General features: G+C 41.1%; 1 protein-coding gene and 1 long non-coding RNA gene across 3 annotated transcripts; one reads left to right on the top strand and one right to left on the bottom strand.

The window, feature by feature from the left end:
- Nucleotides 1-419: 419 nt before the first annotated feature.
- On the bottom strand, nt 420-14,241 carry ALKBH1 (alkB homolog 1, histone H2A dioxygenase). Of its 2 annotated transcripts, none has more exons than XM_081174224.1 (6): nt 14,108-14,241; nt 8,235-8,343; nt 7,809-7,971; nt 3,946-4,036; nt 2,980-3,173; nt 420-1,229 (listed from the first exon to the last, which is right to left on the bottom strand). In XM_081174224.1, exons 1-6 carry the CDS (start codon nt 14,237-14,239, stop codon nt 806-808), a joined length of 1,113 nt encoding a protein of 370 aa, XP_081030350.1. In that variant the 5' UTR covers nt 14,240-14,241; the 3' UTR covers nt 420-805. The 2 variants fall into 2 exon arrangements, with proteins under 2 accessions (XP_081030350.1, XP_081030351.1); XM_081174225.1 differs by lacking the exon at nt 14,108-14,241 and adding an exon at nt 13,922-13,942.
- Nucleotides 5,795-7,471, top strand: LOC308575932. The gene is made up of 2 exons (XR_014002977.1): nt 5,795-5,990; nt 6,225-7,471. It is a non-coding gene; the product is annotated as an uncharacterized lncRNA (long non-coding RNA).
- Nucleotides 14,242-14,283: the final 42 nt, after the last annotated feature.

Here is a 14,283-nt window from a genome sequence, read left to right as displayed (position 1 = left end):
TCCCACCCTCAAAATGAACCCTTGGTATCAGTCAGTAGGTAATAAGCACATTGCTAGGCATACAGCAGGTCTCTCTAGACAACTCAGCAGGACTTCAGGCTAGCAGCATGAAGGGATGTACATTGTGCTGCAAGCAAAGTGTCTTTGAATGGCCATTTCAGTATGAAACAAAGTTAAAATTTGGTTTATTATTTATCTGTAACATTCCCTCCTCTGGGTTCCCCTTATGGCCTCCCACCTAGGCAGGAAACAGACCCATACCTGCTTATTTTAGGCATGACCTAGGGTTGCAAAAATCTGAAACTTAACAGCTGTTCCTTTGGCTGGTGCCTCCCTCCAGTCCTAATATCTCACAGTAGTAGTAGTAGTAGTAGTAGTAGTAGTAGTAGTAATAATAATAATAATAATAATAATAATAATAATAATAATAATAATTTATTTATACATACATACCCCGCCCATCTGGCTGGGTTTCCCCAGCCACTCTGGGCAGCTTCCAACAAAAAAATTAAAATACAATAAAACATCAGATATTAAAAACTTCCCTAAACAGGGCTGCCTTCAGATGTCTTCTAAAAGATGTCACTTGTAACAGTGAGTAACAAGACAGCTGTAAGTCAGGGAATATATATTATATTCATATGGTGTTAACCAAAGCACTGGAGTGACATTCTTTAGTTGTGTGACCTTGGGAGATAACACAACACAAATAGTCTTTTGGTCCGAGCCATGTACTTTGCCCACAAAGTTCAAAACATTTTGTTACACATGCACTTCGTATGTTGCTGCTCCATATGGCTAGGTTTCAGCTGCCCGTATCAGACTTGTGCTTTTTTATTTCACTGTGCTCCTCATGATAAGAGCCTACAGAGGAAGCATCCAGGTCTCTCCCTGTCCTGGCTTCAGTTGGGAAGCTCTGACCTTCAGCAAGCACTTGCCTGACAGTCATGTTGACACGGGATGCTTGCAGATACTTGGCACAGACTTGCCAGTCCTCCTGAGAGCAGGGCTCCATAACAGAGTCTTCAGGAAGGTCAGCAGGGAGAGGCAGCTCCAGGCAAGAAGGCAAAGGCTTCCCCTCCAGGTTGGGCAGAATCCTGGGGACTGCGTGGTACAGCAGGCGGCTGAAGCCGGACATGATCATCATGTCCCCGCTGTGCATGAACATGGCCACAGGGGCTTCATCTCGTTTCAGCCCCCCTAACAAGAATATGGATGACTGTCCAAAACTAAACAGAGGAAAAAGAGGGAAGGCAGTTAGTAAAACTGTAGCTATGGGAAGATTTTACCAGCTATTCTCTTCTTAATAGGCAAGGTGGAAGTTCCACTGCAACTTGGCACACATAAAGACCACCCATGTTGTGCTATATTCGTTCTTTTTATGTTATAATTTACATAATACATATGCACTTTCCAAAGTGTTATCTCATTCAACTCTAAAGCAAACAAACAGCTCCCCACACCCTTCCTCTTATGGTACTTTTAACACGTTTATTAGGGAAAGAACTGTAGCTCAGTGGCAGAACATCTGCTTTACATTCAGAAGGTCCCAGGTTTGATCCCTGGCATTTCCAGGTTGGTCTGGGAGACACCCCTGCCTGAAATCCTGGATAGCCGCTGCCAGTCAGCACACAATTCTGACCTAGATGGACCTGACTTAATAAATAATAATAATAATGTCGCTAATTATACCCCACCCATCTGGCTTTGTTTCCCCAGCCGCTCTGGGCGGCTTACAGCATACAGTGGTACCTCAGGTTACATACGCTTCAGGTTACATACGCTTCAGGTTACAGACTCCGCTAACCCAGAAATAGTGCTTGAGATTAAGAACTTTGCTTCAGGATGAGAACAGAAATCGCGCGGCAGCAGCGGGAGGCCCTATTAGCTAAAGTGGTGCTTCAGGTTAAGAACAGTTTCAGGTTAAGTACGGACCTCCGGAACGAATTAAGTACTTAACCTGAGGTACCACTGTATATTGAAACATAATAAAACATCAAACATTAAAGGCTTCCCAATACAGGGCAGCCTTCAGATGTCTTCTAAAAGTTATATAGTTCTTTATCTCCTTGACATCTGAAGGGAGGGTGTTTCACAGGGATGGGGCAACTTCCAAAACATATTAGCACCTGAGGCAAATTGCAAAATGGTGTCCTACTCCCTATCATTGAAGAAGGGTTAGTGAAGATCTACATCAGAAACAAGGGTGGGGGGAGACTAAAGATCTACATTGGGATCTGCTGCCGCTGTGGATCCTGCCACCCGAGGCAGTGGCCTCACCTTGTCTCATGTGTGAGCTTGCCCTGTTCTTATATAATGGTCAAAGTTATTCGCAGGGCCAAACCACACAGGGCACCTGACAGCACGTAGCGTGTCCCAGGTGTTATTATTTTCTTTTACAAAACGCATCCATGAAGGCTTGGTGGGGTGTTTCTCAACTATCTCCCAACTGGTGATTTTTCTGCTAAAATCCCCTCTCCATTCTAACCCCAATAATAGAAATTATATACTGGCACTTTCCCCAATGTAAACAGTAAAGAAAAAGAAGCATTAAGAAGTACTCCTTCCCTGCTTCTTCTACAGAATAGATCTTCTATTTTGGGTTGTAGCCTTCACATGCAGTCTGACCTCAAGTTTACAGAGAAGAAACTCAGGAACAGTGCAGAATGTTGGGATGGACAAAGGTCAATTGACAGGCTAGCCTACAGGGCTGTTATTGGGGAGCGGGATATGGAATCAATGTTTATAAATGAAATAAACAATGGCTCCCATAGACTTCAGCAATCCTACTATTCTGGATCAGTAGTCGGTTGCTGCCCATGATCTTGATCTGCCCTATTTCCCTACACTTCATACTTCCAGAGGCAGGAAGTTTGCGCTTGCCACATGAAACCTGTCATTTGTACACTTTAATCAAGATGCATTAGCTAGAAGATGAAAGGTGTACGCTGCCTTCTACAAAATGTTTGGGTAGCCTACCAGAATGATAGAAGCGGTTGAGAATAGTCCAATTCGGACTCATCCACGTGAATTCCCAGAGATGAATCAAAGTGATAGTAGTTGAGGATTCCTGCTTCCGCTTGGAAACGTGGAAAACCACAAGCTTTAGCCACTTGCTCCGAGAGGAAAGCCAAGTCAGATGGAAAAGGCGTGTAGTGGTTGGCTGAATATTTCTGGTGAAGGAGCAAAAGAACAACAACAAATACGCAAACAGAATTCCAGAGGAACAAAGCCATCCTATGAACAAATCCAGTCGTGACTTAAAGTGAGTTTTAGGTCAATGCCTGGCTGTGTTGGAGCCCACTATCTCCTTTCCAAAGCTGAAGTGGGGAGCAGATTAGGCAGCTTCCCCTACTGGAGTTCCAAGTGTAACATCCATTCAAAATGGGCTTTAGAGCCTGAACTGTCACTTCCTCTGCTATTGCCAATGAGAAGCTCAGTTAGTGCTAGCGGTTGCAACAGTGATTTTGTAGTTCAGACCCAGGAACAAAAATCAAGACACTCGGTATATCAGACATGATGATTAATATTTTTCACACAGGGGTGACATAGTCCAGAATCTTTCCCACAAATTCCTAAATACAAACTTCCCTGAACTAGAAACCTCAATATGGTTTGCTAAATGTTTCTGATGAGAAGACTGGGAATAGGTGGATTTCTTATTAAGGCCAGACAATAAGCAGTAAGGCTGCAGGCTCATTTGGTTAAGCATGTCTGCAGCATGCTGATAGACAATTCTTTCTCACTCTACCTCAAGTTTTCAATCTGATTAGAATATTTCGGCTTCAAATATCTTTAAGAAGCCATGGGGTCTTTAGCAGAAAGCTTGCACAGTGACTTTATGCTTACATTTTCTAACCACTGCAAAAATAAAATCAACAAATATTTGCTATCATATTATCTTCCTGTTATACATAGCCAAGAGGCTCTGTTGTCCTTGAATACCTTTGTATTCCAGTTATAATGGTAACCCAAAGTCACCCAGCGAAGCTTTTCCAGTAAAGTTTTTGAGGCCCGTTTGCTGGAACTTTTGTTTCTGGAAAGATACAAATGAAAATTTTTTAAAAAAATCAATTTAAATTATGAATCTCTGCAAGAGTTTTATACAGAAAGCCAAGTTTCTGATGCAGCTTAATACAATTCTTAACTTTAAAAAAGCCTGCCCATAAAGCTTGATTACTTGTACAAATGTGAGTGAGTTTTGATCTGTGCTACACTTTCAACAATAGGTTCAATGATAAAAATATAAAGGGGAAAAAATGGGCTGTGAGCTGAAGGGTCGATTAAGGCAATTCACAGAAAGTATTTTGGAAAAGTGAAATGGAACTATGGAAGGGTGAAGAAAAGCTGGATAAGGTGAGTATTTCCAAGACTGGGAAAGAGGTCAATTTGTGTAGGAGGCTTAATAGAAAGTTGAGCTGGTCTGACTGGAGGAATTAAAGTTCCATCTTGAAATATCTTTGAATCTAAAGTAAATGAAACCCATTCCATTTTTCTCTTGCAACAATATGGCAGATTGCCTATCAGAATTCATGTAGGATTGCATTTGATAATGATAACAAGATCATGTTTCCCAATCCACAGATAATTGCATGTTCCTGTAACTTGTCATTTCAAATCAATGAAATACTAAGACACGCAACTTGGGGGCCTCTTTTCAGAGCATTTTGATAAATGATAGTGCCAAGTGGCTCAAATTCTTTATTATTATTTATCACTTGTGAAGAACCTAAAATTTTCTAAGCAGTGTACAGATATATTTTTAAAGGGTAGTAGCTGCTGGCAGGCTTAATATCCAATAGATACAATACAAAAGGAAAACAAGATGGGGAGGGTAGAAAAAAGCACACAAATTCAGGCCACCAATCCTTAAAGTTACATAATCTCAATAGCAGTATCTGATCTGGAAAACTGGGCCTCCCTATCTTTAAGTGCACAGGAAGAAATCCAACTTGCACCCACTACTACTATCCTTTTTTAACAGAATAAATTATTCTATTTTCTTCCTTAATCTCACCAAAAAGAAATCCAGTTACTTTTGTGCAATAACTTTTAGCACTGCCTGTGACACTGAGATCCACAAGCAGCCCCAAGCTTCCAAGACACAGACAAATTGCACTGAATTTGGCACTTGCTAATTAATTTTCTAAGTGCCTAGAGAAACTATGTTGTAGCTGACCGAGAGACACAAAGTTCATGACATATTTTTAGTAAGCTGCTCGGGTCTTCATATTTTCACGTAGCTTCACAAGCAATTGCTGTCGTGCCTAATATGATATTCCACGCTGTTGAGAACAAAGCAGCAGGGAGAACTGCAGGTCAGGATTAAAGAGCACTGGAAGAGCTGGGTGAGTGGGAGGAGAAACAGCAAGTGAGTTTGGAGATCTGGTTGAAGAACACTGACACATCTTGGCAGGGTGCCCCTAATTAAGATGGCAGACAGTGCTGCACAGCAGAACTGAGATGCATCTGCAAAACTTTGAAAACTACAGAAGCTCCAGAGTAGCAAAGAAATGGCTGTAGGTCACAGATCTATGCGTGGAAAGATGCAGGGAAGCCTCCAGGTCTCCCGAGTCCACCTACATTGAGTTTTGTGTTGTTGTTTTTGTGTGTGTATGCAATTCAATTTGGTATAATCAAGTTTATAAGGCTTTCTTTCTTTTTTTCTTTCCCTCTGTCTTTTTTTGGAAAGCTGTCCAACATGGCTGGGACAGCCCAGTCGGTTGGGCAGGGTTTAAGAAATATATTATTGTTGTTATTACTATTATTAATTTATTATTATTATTATTATTATTATTATTATTATTATTATTATTATGGCATCACTGTCTTCAGTCACTATGAAATTAGCTCTAAAACGAAAGAGAAAGGATATTAAAAGTTTGTCAGTGGGATCTGCTTGCAACAACCAGGTCAAGGAAGACACCCAACATCTCTGACCATGGAAAGAGGTCTACACCACATTACCCTAAAAGCAGAAATACACTACAGTGGTACCTCTGGTTGTGAACGGGATCCGTTCCGAAGCTCCGTTCGCAACCTGAAAGGAACACAACCCACGTCTGCGCAAGCGCAGGTCGCCACTTCTGCGCATGACACCATTTTGTGCATCTGCGCATGCGGCAAAACCCGGAAGTAACCCTTTCCGGTACTTCCAGGTCGCCGCGGGATGCAACCTGAAAAGACATAACCTGAGCCGAACGTAACAAGAGGTATGACTCTAGCTTCCAAATATTTATTTATTGGGGTATTTCTAAACCATCAACTTGTTATAAGTCAGTTCAGACATCAAAATCAGAGAACACACCCAAAAGCCCATATCTGGGCAATAAAAAGCGCAAATCACCTGACTTTACCATTTAAGACTTCCCAGGGCAATTACAGAGTCACTGTTGAAATCCTTTATCCTGGTGCTGGAGGAAAGTTTTATAGAGGTAAAACTTCAGCATTTAAATTTCATTGCCGGGTCAAATAGAACCGGCAGCCTTTACAAATAACTGGCTCCATGTGCAGATAATGACAAGTTTTAATTACATTACTCTGCAAGTGCATTTCAGCCTCATTTAATCCTTTGGCCCCTTTGCTTGACTGGATGCCCAACTGTAATGTCAAAAACTCAGGTCAAACAACTACAAATAAGGTTAATTCACTGCCATGCTGCAAAAATTGTATCTCCAAACTGCTTGAGCAGCGCAGCTTCCTCTACTGCTCACAGAAGAATCAAAGATAAAAAAATCCTCAGAGAAAGAAGTTGAGGTAGAAGAAATGCTCAAGGGAAAAGGGGAGAAAGCCTTTCACTTTCTTGGCTAAGTCCAAGCTTTCAACTGCTTACATGATTTTTCTTACCACTCTCCCCATCACCAGAAGTAGCTAAAGGTAAAAGGTAAAGGACCCCTGGATTGTTAAGTTCAGTCAAAGGCGACTATGGGGTGTGGCGCTCATCTTGCTTTTCAGGCCAAGGGAGCTGGCATTTGTCCCCTGCTCTGACTTACAGCAGGAATTGTTCTAAAGTTGTCTGGTAATAGGGAAGCATATTATTATTATTATTATTATTATTATTATTATTATTATTATTATTATATCCTTATACAACCCTAATTTTGACATAGTCACATGTAATAGGGTGAATGAACAGCATAGAGCAGCACAGAGGGCCTCTAAGTTCATGAATCCAGTACTGAGAATAGTTAGCAACATAGACAAAGCTGTCTCTTGAAATTAGTACACTATGGATAAACACCAATGCTTTTTTCCATGTATTTTTTTTAATAAAAAGTAAATACCTAGTTTGTTTCAAAGAACAAGTTGGTTAGTGTTAAATAACCTGAATAGAAATATGTTAGCTCCTTGGCTACTCTTAAATAGAACCAAAGACAATACCAGACACCTAAAACACAGTTAAGAGACTTTATTTCTTATAAACATATTTATATATAACTACTCATAAAAAAATCAGAGCAGTTAAAACAATTGTGCATACAAAATACAATAAAAAAAAGTTGAAATCAGCTAATTATTGTGGATATGCTCTCAACTGGCTGAATAACCCTGACAGAATACAACCTTTCAGCAGGCATTTGAAAGCTGAAACAGCAGGTGCCTGCAGTATCTACTGGCAGAGTATTCCACAATACTGGGCTGATGACACTAAAGGCTTGAATTCATAATGTTGTTGAATGAGCCAACTCTGGGAGTGACCAATGGCACTCATACAGATGGGGTCGGTGATTATTGAACTGGGATATAAAGGAGATATGTAAATGACCTTTTATCAAATTGCCTTGGGATTATTTGGAACCAGGACATACCGCAACTGATGCTGACTCTTCCCCCACAGATCAGTGGTTTCTGTAGAAGACATGTGCATATCCAAATTGCACACATTAGGCTTCTGGGTGTATGTCTTCAGGCACTGCTTCACCCAGTGACGCTGGCAGCCCGGAAGGAAGGGATCTGGGATAAATATAAACCCTAGACAAAAATGAAGGTGGATGGGGAAGAGATTGTTAGGGCCTCTATACATGTGAGCACTGAAAAGAACACTGAGAAACAGCAGGAACACAGAGCATACAAGTTTACAACCTATGTCCTTCAGAAACAATACAGGTTGCTACAAACTGTTCTCCCAACTAAATTTGGATCATATAAAATTTATATCATAAATAATGAGAGAAGCAAACACCACATCAAAAAAGTCCTCCCCTGCCCCTCGCTTGTCATACAAACACACTCACCTGGATAGTTTTTGAGGCCATAGGCTTTCCATTGATTAACTGGACGCAGTCCTGCTCTGTAAGCATCGTGATCACTTACTGAGGAAAAACTCAGGGGAGAGCTGACAATCTGGTGGCAGAAAATTGAATATGAGACACCTGAAATGTGGCCCACAAAACCTTGCTAAATTTTATTAGCCAGTAGGAGTTGTGCCCATCACCAACCCTAATCTGCCCCTTGAAAGGAACTGAGTCTTAAATGTGATGTCAATATGTTTCAGAGAGGCTAAGTTCATCTACAAAAATAAGCCCCAAACTTCCTCCTTAGCTCAGAGTTGAGGGTACCTTGTCCCTTACTAAGCTGCATGACGGATCTCTCCAGGGCCTTTTCCCAACAAGAGCAGAGAAACCAGCTAGATCTTGTGCTGAGTTTGGACATGCTCAGAAAACACCTTGATATTTCTCAAAGTCAGACTTCAAAAAGAGCAGCTGAGGGGAGGAAGAACCTTGCCAGTTTAAATATTCTGTGGAGAAAGCAAGTTTATACTAAAAGTTCACTAAAATATTTTAATTACCAGCAGAGTTCATTGGATACTGTTACCTTTAAATTCAATGGGTTATCAAAGTAAGTCAATGGGGACAATGAAGCAAAAATTAATAGTGTTTTTCTGAAATAAGTGGGTCTGATGTTAGTTGTACTGAGGCTGTTTGCTGGACTGTGCCTACTACCTTTTAGAGTCAGTTACTATAGCTTTAAAATGGAAATAATAGTAAACCCAGGAAATTGAACTTACACTCAAATTTTCCCATTGATGCATACCTATCGCACTGATTCGCGATGTTTCCTGAAATCTACCAGGTTGTAAAATACCTGAGTCAGAGGCATGTGCTATATTTAGAATTTCAGCTCTTCAAAGCAATATAGTATTTGTTTTCATTACAGGGGAACTGTCAGATAGACAATAAAGCAGCAGTTGCTTCTCTGGACCTATGATGGTTTTTGTGGCACATTTTATTTCTTGATTCAGTAGGTTGTGAAACCTGAAGTCACAGCGTTCTGACAAACAGCTCACTTTTCTGTCTGCACCATAATCCCAACATTATGTACGATTATGGCTATTAACACAGGGATTGCTAGTGCTAGAAAGCCACAACATTTTATAGCCTGTGGCAGAGTAGAATCCCAAATTCAATTGGGATAATGCATTAGTTTCCAACTCTGGTGGATATGTGATTTTAATTGAAATTACAAACGATGCTGAAGAAATAAGAGGGTAATCATAATTATGCAATCTTGAGGTCTGAAGAGCTTCTTTCTGTGACAGAAATTCTCCTTGGTAGGGCTGTAATTATACAGCACTCATTACAGTATTAACTGAGGACCAGTAAACCTGTCTAAGCACTGGTGCTAGTCGGAAGTTGTTAATACCTAGTAGTCACTTTTAATATGTTATTCTTAATGAAATAAAAAGGGATCTTTTGTTACTGAAGACAGTGTTAATCCTCTGTCACCCTGAAAATGTCACCTTTATTGTTAATTTTCTCTTCAGTAGTTAATTTCCTGCAACAGTCAGAAGATAATGGGATGAGGTGGGTAAGAAGCAATAGGCAAGACAGAATCTTCCTTTCTGCAACCTGTCTGATAATAATGCAAAGAGGCTTTAAAAAAAAAGACAGGGAAGAGACAGAACACACAGTGGAGAACTAACTAGTAAAATGCATAACACAGTGAGCACACCTATGCAGTTTCCTTACAAGGGTACACGGAACTTTTGTGACATGTCACCAGTGTTTAAAGCCCATTGATAAAAAAAATCAAGCACAGAGAAGAACAAATGTAATTTGTATATTTGTCACAGACAAGGATGATGATAATCAGAGGCACTGTGGATGTACCAAACAAGTGAGTGGGCCATGATACAGGTCTCTCCTTTCAGCTTTAAAGAACAATCGAAGGGATAAGAAATCTACATTCAAAATGTTCAACAGCAGTATTCCAAAATTAGGACAATTATCTATGCATTCTTATACTGTCTATTAGGGTGCCCTCCAAATATTTGCAAAAGCAAATTCAACAACAGGAGACATTAACAGAGAACAACGATCACAACATCTAGGCTTCTGGCAACTGAGGCTGCTCTAGGACACCAAGAGGATGATGGGGGGCAATGAGTCCCAAAGAAATTTTTGTCTATATCTGAGGTTGTCAACCTGGTCCCTACCGAGTGGGTGTTTCAGGATTCTAGGTGGGCGGTAGAGGGTTCTACGGCACAAACTGAATCCTCTTTCCATTGAGCACTGGTGGGCGGTCAGGAAACTTTACCATCAAGAAAGATGCATTAGTGGGCGGTAGGTATAAAAAGATTGACTACCCCTGGTCTATATAAAGAGTTTTTAATAAGTTTCATGTTGTTTTCAATAAGCACTGTATAAATCTAGCATTAAAAAAAGAGTTAATCATTTCAGATTCCTCTTTTTATGCAGTTTCATACAATTTCTATCACATTCCCCTTAACCACTTTTATCAAACTTTAACTCCGTTGCCCTGATCCAATGAGGGAAATCCCTGTGAAAAAGAAAGCTTCCATTCATAGACCAGCTAATATGGATGCAGAAATGTTTTTGGATGTGCACTCTATTTGCAGGGTCATGCTCATCTGGGCAACACTAAATTTGGCTGAGTCTTTTAGTGTGCACAGAAATTTGCACATTCATCTAGATTTCTGACAACTTGTTGCCCATAATTATCACTACTTCTCCACTGTCATGTGTATAGACTGCCAATTATTTTTCAAGACAATGGCTAAGGCACTGTGACCAGCAAAAAGATTACCCTATTATTTATTTCATAAAATGTATATGCCACTTGGTTGTTAAAAAACCATGAAGCCTTAAGTACCAAGTAGGTGATTGTAACTTTAGTTTTCAGAGGCAAGAACCTAAGCTCAGATAAGATGCATATTAAAATTGCCTTGAGGCTCATACAAAAGACAAATCACATATTTAAACAAATAAATAGTCTTTAAAGGATTTAGACTTAAGAACCCAAAGCAGAACTAGCTAAAGGGAGAGATATTCAGAGAAAAACCAGAATGCCCTCCCCACCCCACTAGTTTTCTACCTAATTGCAGCAACAGTCATATAAAAAAAATCTCGACATCGTACTGTATGTAACATATAGTTTTGACGCAGATGATTAACAAGTAGAAAAATGTTCAAACATGGATATGACTTCATTTATTATGTGGTGCCATGGTGGTAGAACATTTGTTACACATCTTCAGGCTGCTTCTCAAATGAGGCGTTCACAAAGTAAAGGAAGGATTGAACTCTGATTAATAAGAATACACACAGAGGCTTGAACCAGCAAGACTCTGGGAAGGGTGTGTATAATAATCTCTCTCTGTCTGCCTCCAGCCCCTGGACCAGGTCGTTTTATTCACAAAAGAACTTTTACAGAGTGTTTGTAAGAACCAATCAGATTTCTTCTGAGAATTTCAACAAACCCACATGGGAACAAGGTTAAACTACCAAAACTAATTAGGCATTGGGTAAACAAAGAACAGAACTACAAAGGAGAGCATTTGGCAACCCCGGGAGGTGATAAACAAGCATATACATGATAAGGAGGATGGCCAGGAGGACAGAGATCATTATCCTCTTCATGTGAGACCTTTTTCCTAGCCCTAAGATTAACATATCAGAAAGCTACATCAAAGAAACTTGCCCACTATCTTTGAAGACCCAGGATGCCTGCCTGGCGAAGCAACTGGTAGTGTACGTGACTTGTCAGTCAAGAGAGATGGACAGTAGAGGAAATGGCCAGAGATGCAGAGGGTTGTGGGATTTGGTCAGAAATTATTGTCAATGTATCAGACCCAGTAGGTAGCAGGAGTACTGTGTTCTCTTCATGTTCATGTATGTGTTCTTATATCACAGAAAGATGTCTAGGACATTCCTAAAGGAGAGCTCAACACCCTTTGCCTATTCTTTTCTAAAACTGAGCAACTAGGCAGGACCCATGTCAGTCTGTTGAGGCAGCATTGAGCATCAGATAAATTTGCGGGAATGTAATTATAACTTCTTTGATTACACATGAAAAACCAGCTATCTGGTAAGCGCACATGAGCATAATTTAAAGTAATCTGCTGAACATGTGAACAATTCCAAGTTGGCCTTCCTGTGTCCAGACAGAGGGTTGCTTTCTTTCTGCAATTCACAAACTGAGCACAAGAGGTGTCTGGCGGTGCTGCAACTCTAGGTGTGTATAATGATATTATATCCAGAGGTAATTTTCTCAAAGAGCTTTAAGAAATTAACAGGCTGAAAGTCTAACCCCATTTACCTGGGAGTAAGCCTCACTGAACTCAATGGGACATACTGTGGTACCTCGGGTTAAGAACTTAATTCATTCCGGAGGTCTGTTCTTAACCTGAAACTGTCCTTACCCTGAGTCACCACTTTAGCTAATGGGGCCTCCCACTGCTGCCGCGCCGCCACCGAACAACTTCTGTTCTCATCCTGAAGCAAAGTTCTTAACCCGAGGTACTATTTCTGGATTAGCAGAGTCTGTAACCCGAAGCGTCTGTAACCTGAGGTACCACTGTACTTCTGACTGTAACCATTTCCCTTCAGTGGAAAAGATTAGAATGCTGGTGACAGATCAGTAAACTGTAGCAGCTGTAAGATGCTAATCTTTTGAAAATGCCATGAATATCAATAAATGTATCTTTGCTTGTGCAGCAAAAATTTTCATGAGATGCCCTTCTTTCAATTCTGCCACCCTCACAGGCATGCTTGGTGGGGACATGGGGGAGGCCTTCTTGGTGACTGTTCCCAGGCTGGAACTCCCTTACTAGAGAGGCTAGACTGGCTCCCTCATTATCCTTCTGCCAAGAAGTGAAGACTGTAATCTTCTGGTGGGTTTGGGGGAGCTAACTGTTCTTAAGGAAAGGGCTTTTAGTAGTGCTGCACTGTTTTTTTCTTTACTAGATTTGTTTTCATATGATTCTAATTCTCTTATAGTTAAAGCAAACATGGATAAAAAACAGAAAGCTAAAAGCATATGAAAGATAATAGTTGAAAAGTAATTGAACTATTATCTTTTATATGCTTTTATCCACGTTTGCTTCAATTTTTATGACCTACTTTTCTGGAAGAAAAGTTGGGACATAAACGAACAAACAAATCATCAGTATTTGTAAACTATTATAATAAAAGACCTTCATTTCTCTAGCTGCCCACAACCGTTCATGAGGATTCAGTTTACCACACCCCTTTCACCAACAATCCCAAAAGCACACACCAATCAGAAACGCAGGGTCATTTTGTGGAAAAGCCACACTTTGGTAATACTGTGCACTGCCTTGAAGACTAAACGTTCCAGATTTAACCTCTGGCATCTTTCTTATGGCTGGTTAAAAGGCTAACAGTCTAGATTTTTCATATATGTTAATTCATGCACCTTATACCAAAAAAAAGCAGAATCCTGTATTGCTTCAGACTGCACGTGTGTGAATTATATTTTTGAATGCTTGTGGCTGCTTGCATGCAGCGATATGCTGTACTAGTCTCTTTTAAAAATTAAAATTAAAAATCGACACTCTCCCTACCTGAGGAATTCCACACCTGAGTGCACATGTTGTGGGTGGCTGGCCTAAACCCCCCCCCCAATAACTTCAGTTCTGCCACAAGAGGAGCCTTCCCACCTCCATCCGGCATTCCTGCTCAGCTGCAAATACAGAGGCAAAATCTGTTCGGGGGATGGAGGACAGAAGCTTCCCCCCCCCTCGGGGGGGGGCGGCGGCACGTGCAAGAACCCGGAAGGGGCAGCTGTCACCATGGAGACAAGAGCGTGCGTTGGCGGTGTGGTAGGGCACTACCGTCCGATTTACCTGCCGCGCCGCTGGCTTCGAGAAATCAATGGCCCCAGAAGGGTCCGAGCCCTCCCACCGCCGGTAGAAGCGAAAGAGCCGGCGGAAAGCGTCCTCGCCACCCTCCCGCGCGGAGACGGCGCCCGCCGCCATCTTAGCGCCGGGAGTGACCTTGCTCGCGCTCAGCGGAAAGGGCA

This window comes from Podarcis bocagei (genome assembly GCF_964188305.1).
Source record: "Podarcis bocagei genome assembly, chromosome: 1".
NCBI classification, from domain to species: domain Eukaryota; kingdom Metazoa; phylum Chordata; class Lepidosauria; order Squamata; family Lacertidae; genus Podarcis; species Podarcis bocagei.
This window is presented reverse-complemented; position numbering and strand designations above follow the sequence as displayed.

Excerpts from the sequence above, each read along its gene's own strand:
- ALKBH1 (XM_081174224.1), bottom strand. The coding sequence starts at position 14,239 with ATGGCGGCGGGCGCCGTCTCCGCGCGGGAGGGTGGCGAGGACGCTTTC. Across the intron at positions 4,037-7,808 it reads AAGAGTCAGCATCAGTTGCG|AAACAAAAGTTCCAGCAAAC; the intron begins GTATGTCCTGGT and ends GTATCTTTCCAG. Across the intron at positions 3,174-3,945 it reads ATTATAACTGGAATACAAAG|AAATATTCAGCCAACCACTA; the intron begins GTATTCAAGGAC and ends CTCCTTCACCAG.